The sequence below is a fragment of the Carettochelys insculpta genome, chromosome 5 (genome assembly GCF_033958435.1).
Source record: "Carettochelys insculpta isolate YL-2023 chromosome 5, ASM3395843v1, whole genome shotgun sequence".
NCBI lineage: Eukaryota > Metazoa > Chordata > Testudines > Carettochelyidae > Carettochelys > Carettochelys insculpta.
In genome coordinates this window covers 83,851,495-83,863,906 of record NC_134141.1, presented here as the reverse complement: position 1 = coordinate 83,863,906, position 12,412 = coordinate 83,851,495, and the positions used below count along the sequence as shown (strand labels likewise).

The following is a 12,412-nucleotide window of genomic DNA, read 5'->3' as shown; positions in this document are numbered from 1 at the left end:
TTTGTGCCAAGATGTCCTGAATGCGTGAAGAACAATGTTTTCATGTTACTCCTTCAACCAACATACAGGTAATCAAGTACAGAAACGCTGGGCCTGTATGAAATACTTGTTCTTGCTCGGGTCTATGCTTTCTGACTGGGGGCTGTGTTGACATATGCAGTATGTTCATCAGACAGAACTGCCTCAGTCAGTAGGGAGTTATTAAAAATAAGTCATCCAGAATCAGCAACAGAACCAAGATGACAGTTTTATCAGGCAAAGGAGAGGAATCTGTGGGTGAGGAGAGACACTGGAGCATCTCCTGGGCCAGTTTTGCTAGCTTGCATTTGTTCTTCCAGTTTTAGTTTCAGGCTCTGGCTAATAGAGCAGAGAGAAAGACAGTTACTTACTTCAGTAACTGGTGTTCTTTGAGAAGTGTTGTTCATGTCCCTTCCAATGTAGATGCATGCACACACATGTGCTCAGTTGCTGGAAATTCTTTCCCTAGCTGGTAGCTGTCGAGTCAGAGCAACACCATCTAGAGTGGCGCCATTATGATCCCCAATATAGGCACCACCCAACCCCGTCTGCCACTCAGCTCCTTCTCACTGGCTTCTCTGACAGTGGGGAAAAGTGGGAGGGTTTTGGAATGGACATGAACACCACATCGTGAACACCAGTTACAGAAGTAAATAACTATCTTTTTGTCTTAGAGTAATTGTTCATATGCATTGCAATGTAGGCAAATGCAAGCTGACATCAGGAGGTGGGGTCGGAACCCTGGGATAACTGTAGCACAGCCCTACCCACTGCTGCATCCTCCCTAGAGTGCTGTGTGATTGTGTAATGGGCTGAGAACATATGTAGGTAGCAAGACCAGGTGGAAGTCCTTCATATCTCCTGAATATGGACATGGGCTAGGAATGCTGCTGAAAAGGCCTACACTCTTGTAGAGTGAGCCCTGATCAGAGAGGGAACCCCTGCTAGCTTGCAGCATTCCTTAACACAAGCCACTAACAAGGAGGAAATCCTCTGGGATGAAACTGGGAGGCCCTTCATCCTGTCTCCCACAGCCACAAAGAGCTGCAGCAACTTTCTGAATAGTTTGGTCCTGTCCATGTAACAAGCAAGGCTCTACAGATGTCTAAATTAAGTAAGCTCTGCTCCCTTGGGGTAGCATGAGGCGTGGGATTAAAAAACAGGTAGTGAGAGAGCCTGACTGATAGAGATAAGAGGAGAGCATCTTTGGCCAGAAGGCCGGATGAGATCTGGATCTACCTTTGAACTTTTGGAATACCATGCAGGGTGGATCCACCATGAGGGACCTCAGCTCAGACACCTTTCTGGCCGAAGGGTGCAAACACTGAACCACTTCAGCTCTGAGAGGATGCAGTTCTAGGGCACAGCACCCAATATACCAACTTGCAAAATGGATCAAAGCTCCAAATAGGTCAGTCTTTCTCTGTGTAAAAGTTAAACTAGTGAAAGCTCATCAGGTAAGCTCTCTTCTTCAACAAAAGAGATATGCATGTGGTTATTTCTCCCCCTCCTACCTCCTGGGGACATCATTAACTCCGGGCCTCATAATAAATAAAAGTGTATCTTATTACGTTTAAAAGTACGATTTAAACGGTTGCAACTAAAAACAGACATGAAAGAAAGTTACTAAATTAAAATGAATAGAAAATGCATAGTTAATTCTGATTCACTAAGAAACTTGATAGATGCAATTCTTACCCTAAATAGCTGTTCCTATTTCAGGTATAGACTTAATATCACAGACAAACTCTTTTACACTGACTTGGGTCTCCAGCCTTTCAGAGTTCTTCCAAATGTCTTCTTAGGGCAGTTTGAAAGGCCAGCTGAAGACAAAGGGATCCTGGACATGGCTTAAATACTTTCCCCGAAGGCTGAAACCTTTTGTTGGCCTCCCTCCTTCTCATGGAGAAACACCGGGTGGTATGGTAACATGTCTTACCATAACCATCAGCATGTGGACCTACAGGACAAACAAGGCTTTCTACTCATCACTGAATTGATCACCAAGCCATTAGGCTTCCAGGGCACCAGTAATGGCATTCATTAGCACATTTAAAACCATAAACAGATTCACGCCTCATATTTCTGATTTCACATGCAAGAAACCCATGCACAAAAACAGAGTGTATAGATTCACTCCAATGCTCTCATTCCTTCAAGCAAAAAGATAGAGATTATCGATTATTTTTCACAAGGACTCTCTTTCTGGACCCTAAGACTTGCCCTACTATATCTTACCATTTGAACTCTAACACAAGAACTCTGTTCTGGATCCAATTTCCAGCTACAGCAATCAATCAATCAATCAATCAATTTGCCACAAGTTCTCACCCTCAAAAATCCTAGAACCCTTACATCCTAAACTTGTATCAGAGTGGTAACTGAGTTAGTCTGTATCTTTAAAAACAACAAGAAGTCCTGTGGCACCTTACAGACTAACAGGTATTCTGGAGCATAGTCTTTCACAGGCAAATACTCATCTGACGAAGCATGAAAGCTTATGCTCCAAAATAGCTTATGAAAGCCCCATCTCCCCATGAAAGCTTATGCCCCATAGCTATCTGTTAGTTTAAAAGGTGCCACAGGACTTCTTGATCATAAACTTGTTAGTTCAAAAATCTCCTGGTGGAAACAAATTTATCTTGTGTGCCCAAATTATTTTTAAAAATATGCAATGCTCATTAACGTCAACTGGACCTACTTCACTTAAATTCTATAGTGAGCTACTCTTCAAGTTCATTGTTTCTTTCAGTGCATCTAAAAATCAAACTGGACTGGACACAAATAGTCCAAACACTTACCTGGGCAGTTTCTGTCATTTTCTTTTCAAAGTCAGATTTAGCTGCAGCATACTTTTCTACATAGAGTTTATAGGTATCTGTAGCTTTCTTTGATTTTACTGCTGCCTAAAAAAAGGGATTACACAAAAGCTATTAAAATACACTTATTTTTTTCAAAAAATGTATTTCAAACTCAAGGCAATTTATAGTTACTATTACTGAAAAGATGGGGATGATTTATACCAAAATGTCTAACAGGGCATGAGGCAGAAGACGGTAAAATTGGTTTTTATTAAAATTCCACTGCATGGAATTTAAGAACTTATTATAGTGTTTTTATTCAAATCTCATACTATGCACAAAATACATTAAAAGTGACATTTCTGGGCACACCTGAACTTGGAGGAATGCCAAAAAGGTAAAGATTACTACAAGCCTGATATGACAAATAGGTAACTGAAAATGATGAGCAACAGAACTAAGAGGGAGAAGAAGCAGAATGCATGATTCTGGGTACCAACTATTCTGGGGATGAAACAAGAAAGAGCAAATAAAATATACAGAATAGGTCAAACTACTCATTGGCACTGACTAATCCATACGTTATTGAAGTATTTTAAGAACTTTCTATAGTGCTAAAGAGTAGCTATTAGTTCATCTCAGAAAGCACAAATAAATGTTTACCTAAGGAACACAGAAAGGTGAAGAGAAAAAAACAGGCTCAGAATAAAGAGCAAATAATATCTAAAAGTTTCATACGACATTTTAAAAAAACTGCTGAAAAACTCAAGAGGCAAAAAATGGGATAATTTGGTGTTCAAAAAGTGAAAGAGGGAAAAATAAAGAGAACAGAAAGAAAAGGGATTCCAAATTGTCCTGGTTTCTTTATGACTGGAAATTTTCAAATCAAGATTGGTCTAAGACAGACAAAAAGGAATTAATTCAGAGAAATCCTGTGGCCTCTGTGCTATGTAGAAGGCCAGACTAGATGATCATAACGGTCCAGTTCTGAACTTCAAATCTAAGATAATTTCATCATTTCAAACAACTAGGTTTTTTTTCCATTTTATAGGTGCTGTTAATCTACTATATATTTAAGAGAGTTTGTGTCTATCTGCTCAAAAACTTCTCCTAAATCATAAGTGCTAAGGCCACCAAATTTGATATACCGTTTCCTCTTACAATAACTTTAAGCAAGGTATGGGTTTGGTTGTGCCAGAAAAATGGCATGTACCTGGAATGGAACTGCTTCTCATAAAACAGAAAAGGAGATCTCTGCTATATAATGACCACATGGGGGCAGCAGGGGATATGAGGATGGGAAGCAGCAACAGTTATACTGTATAATGACCGCAGGAATGGTGGGTGCGGCAACAGGAAGCAAGGTGTTTGGTTGTGCCAGCAAAATGGGGGCTTTTATCCCTCCCTCTGCCTTGCCCATGGCAGCTGCAGCTGCCATGAAGAAGCATTTCTCCCTGGCCCCAAACTGCTGTAGCAAGAGAACACTGGGGCAGTCCTCTCTCCCAGAGGGAGCCCCATAACCTATCCCAATCCCAAACCAAAGATTTAAATGAAGAAATCAGAAATTGTATTAAGGATCCAAGCAATGCTGGATAAATCTTCTAGTCTTAAAAATATATTGGTAAGGCAGATCACCTGTGTTAAGACAGGTTGATTTTTTTGTGCAAAGTAGAAATCTGAACCTTTTTTTATACAAAGAAAACACCTCAAAATTTACAGCATGTCTCAAGTAAAGACCGAATTTTCTGATGGCTTTGTACTCTCATCAATTTTGAGTTATAATTAGTTAAAATTAGGAAAATATTTTCTCCAACCGTCTCAACTCCTTGCAGTCTGTTAAAAAACAGGTGATTTCTTCTTTGTGTTAGAATTCAAAAATCTAGTGCTGAATCCTTAATTACAACCCAGCACATGTAGATACACAGTTAATTATTGTTGTGTAGTATCTTTCTTGTTGTAGTCACAATTGGCTCTTACATAAAATAGCCACTATCAGACTGACATGATCCACTGAAAATTAAGTGTGCCCTCTGTAAAAATAGCAACTATTTCACTGAAGACTTGCAATATGAAATAATGCTATTCCAGGGGGCGGGGGGGGGGGGTGGGTGGGAAGGTCACCACCTGTTATTACTAAAATAATTAAAGTAGACTGGCAATAAAAGGTGGTTACACTCTGTGGGTTGCTTAGAAAATAAGACTGAAAACTGAGGACAGTCTACTGTGAACCCTAGCTCATGCAGGGGAAGTAATGGCCAGGGCTCCAAAGGAAAAGAAAATGAGGATATGCTTGAACAGCAAAAAGTAAAAACCTCCTGAGGCCCACAAGTCTCAGTGCACCAGTCAACTGACTCAGGCTCCTACTGCACATATAAAAATTGTAGTGTACGCATTCTGACTGAGGCTCAAGTCCAGGCTCTAAAACCCAGTGGTGGGGAGAGTCTCTCATATTCAAGCCTCTAGTCCTAACTCTCATGTTTACAGACATTTTTAGCACTGCAGCAAGAAACAAGTAAGTTGATCCTTGTCTGGGACTCACTAAATCAGTCTTTTTTCCCCTTCATTCTAAGGAATCATGAACAGTTTGGTACAGCAGAAATTGCACTCAACAGGATCTCCCACATATAAACAGACACAACTGTAATGGAATTAAGGAGGTTAGACATGGGATGCACTACCCTCACCAAGAATTGCCAGTTTTGATTGAACATATTCCTAGAAATGTCATCACATGACTATCTTTAGATAAAGACAAATCAAACCTGGATAAGAACATATGAATGACCATATTGGGTCAGACCAAAGGTCCATCTAGCCCAGAATCCCGTCTTCCAACAGTGGACAACGCCAGATGCTCCAGACAGAGTGAACGAAACAGGTAGTCATTGAGTGATTCCTCTCCTGTCATCCATTTCCCTCCTCTGACAAACGCACGCTAAAGACACCTACCCAGCCTGGCTAATAGCCATTGATGTACCTGACCTCCAAGAATGTATCTAGTTCTTTTTTGAACCCTGTTAAAGTCCTGATCTACACAACATCCTCTGGCAAGGAGTTCCACAAGCCAACCATGAGATGTGTGAAGAAAAACTTCCTTTTGCTAGTCTTAAACCTGCTACCCAGTAATTTAATTTGGTGGCTTCTAGTTCTTATGCTATGAGAACAAGTACATAATTCTTCCTTATTCACTATCATATGCCCCCTTAGTCTCCTCTTTCTAAGCTGAAAAGTCCCTATCTTCTTAATCTTTCTTCATATGGCACGCGTTCCAAACCCCTGATCATTTTTGTTGCCCTCTTCTGAGCCTTTTCCAATGCCAATATATCTTTTTCTGAGCTGAGCTGCCCATATCTGTACATAGTATTCAAGATGGATTTATATACAGGCAGTAAGATACTCTCTGTCTCATTCTCTCTTTCTTCCGCTTTATTTTTTCCTGGATGTTTGGCAAGTATAGTTCCAGCTCTTTCCCACTCCTGAAACACAATTAGCCCCTTGACCCATGCTTCATTATTTCCATGCCTTTGCATCTCCACAAACCATAGGGAAACAAAGAGGAAGCAGACATTCCTGCCTTCCACTTCCCAAGCACCCTTTTGTACTTCAAATATTAAAAACTGACAATAGGTCATAAACAAGTACTTCATTTAAAATAAAAGTTGTTTAAGGATGAAATTTCCCCAATGCAAATCCTCAAAAAAACAACCAAGGAAAGTCAACTTATGAGACGTTTGAACTAAGATTTTATTAAGTGTAAAAAATGGATTAAAACTTGAAAACAGAACACATTAAGCCTCTAACTGCTGTATTACTGACGATAATACAGACAAAAATCAAAAAATCTCAAACTTCAGCACGCAAAGAGCAATTTGTGCTTTGAAGATGGAAACTCACACTTACTGAAGAAAATTACTGAACAACTGAATAGCAAATAGTCAAACATCTTTAGAGTTCTACAAGCAGGATGTTTACGTGTGAACACATACTCAGCAATTGCGGGGACTTCATTTGGTAGAGTTACAGAAACTAGAAATTTGGCTGTCAGTCAAAAACTGTTGTAAAGTCATTACATATGGAGAAGTTCAAGATTTTTGTGCTGAGGGAGCAAGATTAAACCATATGAAAAGCAAATACTAAGGTTTTAGTTGTCAGTTATTTTTCTTTCAGATGTCTCAGTATAACTTTCAGTGGACATACAATACTGCATCACAGTACACATTCTTTTTCTTCTGATAACTGGTTTCCTGATACAATTTGAACCTCCCAGATCCATAGCTGACTACTACACCTTCGCAACATGACTCTGAAGTGTTTTGAATGCATACTCGAGTAAAAGAAAACACATGGCCTAGAGCTTGCTGGTAGCCCACTAATGGGAGTACTGTTTCATGCAGACGAATACTCAGCCAGTGGCCAAAGAGTCAGTTGCTAGTGTTTAGTGAAGATTTGGAGATTGTGAAAAATGATGGCCCTTACACTACCCACACTTCAACTTTCTCCACTCACAAACTGGACATTACACAGCTTGCGAGTTCTGATTCTGAGATCCTGGACACTGAATCTTACCTATTCTGTTATAATAAACCTTGAGGCTTTTAAGTCCTTTCATCAAGCCTTTGACAAATTTGCTAACTAAATCTGCTTTCCTGTGGTGTTTCAGTTTATCTAGGTAAAGCTATGTTTTTTATTCCCAGGCTATGGGGCTGGGGTGCAAGCCAAGAAAGGAGATGTCTAAGTTTAAGTGAAAAGATCATATGACTTCAGACAAAAGACTAATAAGATAAGCTCAAAGAATCATTTTTATCATGGGTGAAGAAAAAGGTAAGAGGATAGCCATTAATCCTATTTGCTGAATCAAGGAGATAGCAAGAAAACCAGTAAAGGTGAGAAAACTGTAGTTCAGTAAGTGGAGGGTCTCAAATAGTCAAATAGAGATTCACATAGTAACTGTAGAGAACTTGGTTAACCTTCCAGGGTTGAAACTGGGGATCTGAATGGATACAGCAAAATATCACAACTTCCAAGAAACAAAAAAAACAAAGGAATGGATCTCACCAATCCAATGACTTCTTTAGGATGCTAAATTTCAACATTCGGGCTTTCTCGGGGATCATCTCTGCCCATGAAAATGGACCTTCCCCTCAACAAATTTAGGCAATGTCTACACCGCAATGAAAAGCATGAGGCAGACCATGGGTCAATTCACTGGGCCTTGGGTTACATCCATGTAGATGTCCCTGCTGTGGATGGAGCCTAAACTCTGAAACCAGGCAAGGCAGGGAGGATATTGGAAACTGTGTTCCAGTCCAAATGGGAATATCTACACTGTTATATTTAGTTCCACAGCACAAACCAACTGATTTGGTCTCTGACATGTGGTGCTGCAGAATTTTCTCTCCAACACAGATGCACCCTATATAGCACCACTTTGAAACTACTGCTCTGGAGTGAGACTCTGAGCATACATGTTCTATCAACTAAGTTTGAAACGTTAACACACCTACAATGACTGATTTAAGAGTAGTTACATGAAGCTTTGGCTTCCTCTGAAGGAACTGAAAGCACAAATAGGTTTTCTACCCTGCTCAGATTTCACCTTTGTGGCAAACTGGATTCTACTCTGGGCCCTACCAGAGGGAAATTTGTCCTGATACGCACAGATCTTCAAAGATGAGGTTATCCTATCTCATCAACTATTCAGTTTCTCATTGGATAAGGTTAACCAATACCTCTCTTTGTTCCATATATCTAGGATTCATGACAGTCTAATAACTACTTAACAAAATTAACAGACAATTCACAAAATGCATCGTCATAAACTACTAAGCAACCTGATAAAACACTGCATTTAAATTAGACTTTGCAAAACTACCTTGTCAATTTCTCTTTGTGTTGCTCCTTCCTTTTTCAAACGTTCATGTTCCACACACTTAACGTTATAGTTCTCTTTCGATTTCTGTAGGGCCTGAATGATACTCTGAATATTTTGCACTGCTTCCAGAGTTCCTGAAACTTCTTCTTTAGTCTGTCAAATATGACATGCTTGTCAAAAAGGACTCATTTAATATTTGAATTGTAATAAGAGTAAGTGAAAATTCATAAAATGGAGAGCAAGTAACCTTTTTATGAGCTTTGATTTGTTCATCTCCATATTTCTGCACTTCTTTTATTAGTTCTTGTAATTTCCGGACAAGCTCTAAGTGACAGCTTGCTACTTTTTCTGTTGATATTTTGAAAACATCCCAAACTGGTGCAAATGTCCTACAAATAAATGTTATAAGGAAGACAAGCATTATTTAATGTTGATTTTTTTTCCTTTTTAATACCAGCTACAATTAACAGAATGCTGAGGTATTGATGATATTCTTACAAAGTATGCTCCTCTCTAAAAGAGTACTGTGCCATTTTTATATCATTCTTATTCAAATCCATTATTTTTTCTGCTAGAAGTCCTCTCTACCAATTTGAGAAACAAAATTAACTGTTTACTGCTTTTTACTCCTGTTAATTGTGTACAGTCAACATAAATGGAACAGAATCAAGTTTATTCAATCTTATCTATCATGAGTACAAGATCAACTTCCAGTCCATTATATCCACATAAACCCACTGAAAGGAATAGAATTGCACAGATATTACTAACCATATTGGTGATATTGAAAGTAAGACACCCCTATAGACTTACAGCTGACTGAACATGCAAGGCTAACAGTTTTCAAACCAGAACCTTAATAAGGGTGGGCTGAGATTTTCAGACTTTTAAAATGCAGAAATATTTGAATTAAGTCCATTTGAATGAAACCTCATGCTTGGCCTTAGCCTATAGCAAAATTTTATGGAAAATTGCAAGAAAATCATTTTTTTTTTTTTATGATCAGATAACTTTAAAAGCTTCCTGATCTGGCACCCCTGGGGACTGAATGGTCCTGAATCAGAGAATTTACAGAACCAGGGGAGGTAATGCCAGCTCCTTCAGTCTGAGCTGCTGGCCCCAGTGCCTTCACTCCCCAGGGGTGCTGCAACTCCATTCCCCAGGGGCTCTTCTCTGCCATGCTGGCCGAGGCTCGGATGCTGGTGCCCGCGATATCAGGGCTCTGCCCCCACCATCACTAGTTCCAACTTCCTTGGTCCGCTCTGCTCTTTCGTGCTCCTCAAACACTCCTAGCTCCAGCTCACAGACTTTTCCCCATGAGAGCTCCAGCCCCAGAGCACCTATGGGATCAGTGACAATGCCAGAAGAGGGGTGTTGCTAGACTAGGGAAGTCTAGATTAGGGAGATGCCATCGGTATTTGGCCAAAATGACATTTAATTTTTAGATCCTAGATTCAGTGGCTTACACTTTCCAAAACAATCTTCTGGACAAACTTCTCAAATCTGTCCTGGGACAGATTTTTTTTTCATACTACTTCAATAGACTAGCTCATACTAATGCTGCATTGACGGTCAGAGAGTTAAATAAATACAGGCAAAGTCTGATGAAATAATTGAAAAAAAAATCTCTGTCATTAAGCAAATGAGAAATTAAATACAAACTCTATAGTAATACCATGTTAAAAATGCAGTACAAAAAAGGGATTCAGAATTAAATATTCAAGTCCATTACTGTGTCTCTGCAAATATGCATTATAATATTCTTTTCCTATGCAGCAATTTCCTCCATCTTTCAAGGTATAACGGACAGCCTCTCCCTGCCATGGAGTTGGGGAAATAGCTGTGAACAAGGTCCATACACATTCATGACATATTGCCCCACCTCTCTTTATTTGCTCTCTTTCTTTCCTTCCTGTATTTTTCCCCCCTGACTGAAGCTGAATCCTTTCTGTAAAGAGGAAGGAGAACATCTTGGGTAATCAGTACATATTAGGTATGGCATCAGGACAGAGTTAAGTGTGAGATGCAAGTTACAGGGCAGGGAGAACTTAATTAACACACATTCTGTACTTCTGACAATATCCAGCTGTTTGTTTTTGTTTATCCTACCTTTTCTGACTCTCAGCTCTCTGCAGCAAGGATCCATATACAGTCTCAAACAAACCACCTTAACTTTTTTATCATGTTAATTTTTTTAAAAAGCAATTAAAACTCATACTTGAGCACTGAACAGGATATCGACAGACAATCTGACTACGTGATATTTCTAAAAATCATGTAATATTCAAGCTCAAATCATTTTAAAATTTTTTAACTTAAAAACAGATTCACTGGCACTTTGACATCACCACAAATAAGGTCGAGAGCACTGCCCAGTTAAGCTGAATTTATAGTTACAAGGATCTAGTGTCAGAGAGGTAACCTTGTTAATCTGTTTTAGCAAAAGAAACACGGAGTTCTATAGCAACTTAAAGACTAGCAAACATATTAGGGCATAAGCTTTTATGAGATACAATTCACTTCCTCGGATGCTTGAAATGAAAGAAAGAGAGGGATAGAGAGAGAGGATTGTAACATCAGTGCTAAGTCAGAGGGGATGAGGCTCACATCCAACAGTGATGGGAAGGTGAGAGTACCTGAAGGGAAAATTACTTATTGTAGTGACTCCATGTCTCTGTTCAGGACCATTTTGATGTCAAATTTGTATGTGAATTTCAGCTCAGAAGTTTCATGTTGCAGTGTGTTTTTTGAAAAATTTTTGTTTTTTGTTTCTGCCTAAGCAGAAACAGAAGTTTTTTGTTTCTGCCTAAGAATGGCAATTTGGAAACCAATAAGTGTTCGTCCAGGAAAGTTAAATTGCTCTCCCCTGGTTTTTCTATTTTGCCATTCTTGATTTGCATCCATTTATTCTTCTGCATAGAGACAGACCAAATGAACTTGGCAGAGGGACACTGCTGGCACTTATTACATCAGCAGCTGTGCACGTGAATGATAGTATAGTTCAAGGGTCAGCAACTCTCAGCACTGGTACCAAGAGTGGCATTTTCATCAGCATGTATGGCAGGAGCTCAGCCCCAGCCCTGCCTCCTCCCCCATGCAGTCAGGAGCTTGTTCAAAGCCATGCCACCTGGGGATTAACAAACGACCAGTTAATGCTACCATCCACCACCACCCAAGCAGTAAAGCTCTGCATCTTTATTTATTAATGAAGCTGTTGTAAGTAGGACTATTGGTGACTATAAAAAATATCACCAACACTTGGATTCTACATCGAGGTCAAAAGGTCAAATTTTGGCACGCCACTTCAAACAGGTTTGCTGACCTCGAATATCAAAGATATGGTTAGGTCCTGTGATGGTGTCACTAGGGTAGATACATGGACAAAGTTGGCAAAGGGGTTTGTTGCAGGGATTAGTTCCTAGGGTAGTGTATCTGCTGTGGAGTGTGAAGTTGATGGTGCATATTTGTTTTACGCTGGAGGGCTGTCTGTCTCCCAAAATCTGTGAGAACAAGGGACTGATATCTACGATAGGTAGTAGATCTTTGATGATGTATAGAAGAGGTTTTGGCTGGGGAGGGTTCTATGGGGATTGGCTAGCGGCTGTCTCCTGCTTTCTTTGCTGGATCTGTCCTGTAGTAGGTAACTTCTGGATGCCCACCTGGCTTTGTCACTCTGTTTCTTCAATTCCCCAGGTGGGTACTGTCATTTTAAGAATGCTCG

The 12,412-nt window shown here is 39.8% G+C and overlaps 1 protein-coding gene across 6 annotated transcripts in view; it reads right to left on the bottom strand.

Annotated features, from left to right (window-relative positions):
- FCHO2 (FCH and mu domain containing endocytic adaptor 2) overlaps positions 1 to 12,412 on the bottom strand; it is a 178,154-nt gene that overhangs the window by 114,642 nt on the left and 51,100 nt on the right. For all 6 annotated transcript variants that reach the window (XR_012645764.1, XR_012645763.1, XR_012645766.1 and 3 more), the window contains exons 4-6: positions 8,939 to 9,080; positions 8,692 to 8,844; positions 2,820 to 2,924 (exon numbers count right to left, since the gene is read on the bottom strand). Coding sequence is in view for 2 of the 6 variants with exons in the window: in XM_074995423.1 (XP_074851524.1) it covers positions 2,820 to 2,924; positions 8,692 to 8,844; positions 8,939 to 9,080 (400 nt within the window). In the remaining 4 variants the exon portion in view is untranslated. The remainder of the gene's footprint in view (positions 1 to 2,819; positions 2,925 to 8,691; positions 8,845 to 8,938; positions 9,081 to 12,412) is intronic.